Source organism: Vigna radiata, chromosome 9 (genome assembly GCF_000741045.1).
Source record: "Vigna radiata var. radiata cultivar VC1973A chromosome 9, Vradiata_ver6, whole genome shotgun sequence".
In the NCBI taxonomy this organism is placed as follows: domain Eukaryota; kingdom Viridiplantae; phylum Streptophyta; class Magnoliopsida; order Fabales; family Fabaceae; genus Vigna; species Vigna radiata.
Genome location: NC_028359.1, coordinates 1,383,523 through 1,385,535, shown reverse-complemented (window position 1 = coordinate 1,385,535; position 2,013 = coordinate 1,383,523). Strand labels below are relative to the sequence as shown.

The window sequence follows — 2,013 nt, the reverse complement described above, 5'->3', positions numbered from 1 at the left end:
AGAGTATTCAAAAAAGTCAAGATTTAAGTGATGTTATTTATAAGAGATTCGTTATAATCGTACACAGGCAAATATTCTCAGTTAGCAAATAAATAAGTACTTTAATAATAAAAGATAACAGAAAATTACAGAATAATTGTATTTATTATTTTGAAAGGATTTTGAAAAGTAATGTAAATTAGGTTAAAGTAGAGAGAAAATTTGTGGTGGAGGTAACGAGGTATGGTCTATATAAGGAAGCAAAGGCTGGAGGAAGAAGATGCAAGAGTTAGCAGACAGATAAGAAGAAGCAGTGTGAGATACAGAGATGAGTATGAAGTTCGTGGTGTTCTTTGTTGCTACATTTTTGGTGGCATCTCAATGCCATGGCGGTTCTTTCCGAAGCTTCCCTCTCGAAATGCCAACCGGTTATGGCGATGGTTCGAGTTACGACGACGTAAGATGCGCCAGTTGGAGACTCGCCGTGGAAGCACAAAACATCCTAGGCTTTGAAACAATTCCTGAACAATGCGTGGCCTCTACAGCCAACTACATCGAAGGAGGACAATACCAATCAGACTCCAAAACCGTTAACCAACAAGTTTTCTTTTACGCTAGTGATCTCAAAATCCAAGACAACGATGTAGTTATCTTCAACGTAGATGGAACCGTACTCTCCAATATCCCATACTATTCTCAGCATGGATATGGGTAACACTCTTTTCCTTTCTTTTTATACAAAGTTTTCTGTTTGTTTTGTCATGCATGACTTATATCTCTTTCACCATCTTCTTCTATGTGATATAGATCGGAGAAATTCAATTCTACACGTTATGACGAAGAGTTTGTTAACAAGGGTGATGCACCAGCATTGCCTGAGACTCTTAAGAATTACAACAAACTTCTGGGTCTTGGAGTCAAGATTATCTTCTTGACTGGAAGACTGACCGACAAAAAGGCTGTAACTGAAGCCAACTTGAGGAAAGCTGGTTTCCACACATGGGAGAAGTTGATTCTCAAGTCAGTTTAAATCATTTTTCTACGATATAATCGAAATGCATGAGATTTAAACGATTGGGTTTTGGTTGCAGGGAGCCATCAAACGGTCAAAATACACTTGAATACAAATCAACCGAGAGAGGGAAGCTGGTGCAGCAGGGTTACAGAATTATTGCAAATGTTGCAGACCAGTGGAGCAGTTTGAAAGGAGGAAACCAAGGCCTCAGGAGCTTTAAGCTGCCTAATCCCTTGTACTTCATTGAGTAGTTGACCTTTCATGGCTATAGCTTGCTCCTATATATATGTAATAAGATGATGATCAGCTTCAAATAGGAGCGTTAATGGCTGTGTATAGGTTTGCTTTATGCTGTTATGATGTACGTGATCAAGTCACAGTAGAAACTCCACTACGTTGGTTTCTCTCTGTGGCTTTAATAAACTATGTATCTTTTTAAAGTTACGAATGGTCCCTTACAAGCTACTGTACGTACATTATCTTTCTCTTTTTCAAGAGGTAAAGTATTATACAAAGTAATAAGTGTAAAAGGATATATATGGTAATTGGCTAAGTTTTAAAAAATAACTTTTGGAAAAAGAAAATGAATAATTATACTTTAACAAGTGACATGTAATGGTTTCACTGATAAACTTTCTTCACCAATCAAATTACACAATTTTAAAATTTTAAATCTCGGTCGAGTCCAATTATTTGATTACCATTTCATGAAAAGGTAGTATTTTCGGACCAGGACTGAAGATGGATCTGAATGCTAACATTACTCTAATCTCCAATCCAATAGAAAGGAGAAACGAACACAAGTGTATTTAGTCTGCCATTCCTCAGGACAAATCCATGTTCATCACAGGTTTTGCTGAGACTGATAAAACCCTTGTTTTAATACATCATTTATCGGGTACTGATTATATTCTATAAGTACTTTAAAATTGGAATACTGAATATATTCATTAAACACTGAATATATCCATTAAGTACAGAATATAACCTATAAGCTATAATCTATAACCGTACTTTGA

The 2,013-nt window shown here is 36.1% G+C and overlaps 1 protein-coding gene across 1 annotated transcript; it reads left to right on the top strand.

The window, feature by feature from the left end:
- Positions 1–264: 264 nt before the first annotated feature.
- LOC106773588 (stem 28 kDa glycoprotein) lies at positions 265–1,438 on the top strand. The gene is made up of 3 exons (XM_014660293.2): positions 265–690; positions 787–999; positions 1,071–1,438. The coding sequence occupies exons 1-3, from the start codon at positions 308–310 to the stop codon at positions 1,243–1,245; spliced, it is 771 nt and encodes a 256-aa protein (XP_014515779.1). The 5' UTR covers positions 265–307; the 3' UTR covers positions 1,246–1,438.
- Positions 1,439–2,013: the final 575 nt, after the last annotated feature.

Bases quoted from the DNA above. Each gene is read 5' to 3' on its own strand.
- LOC106773588 (XM_014660293.2), top strand. From the start codon at position 308: ATGAGTATGAAGTTCGTGGTGTTCTTTGTTGCTACATTTTTGGTGGCA. The intron at 691-786 runs GTAACACTCTTT...TATGTGATATAG, and splicing joins TATTCTCAGCATGGATATGG to ATCGGAGAAATTCAATTCTA. The intron at 1,000-1,070 runs GTCAGTTTAAAT...TTTTGGTTGCAG, and splicing joins TGGGAGAAGTTGATTCTCAA to GGAGCCATCAAACGGTCAAA.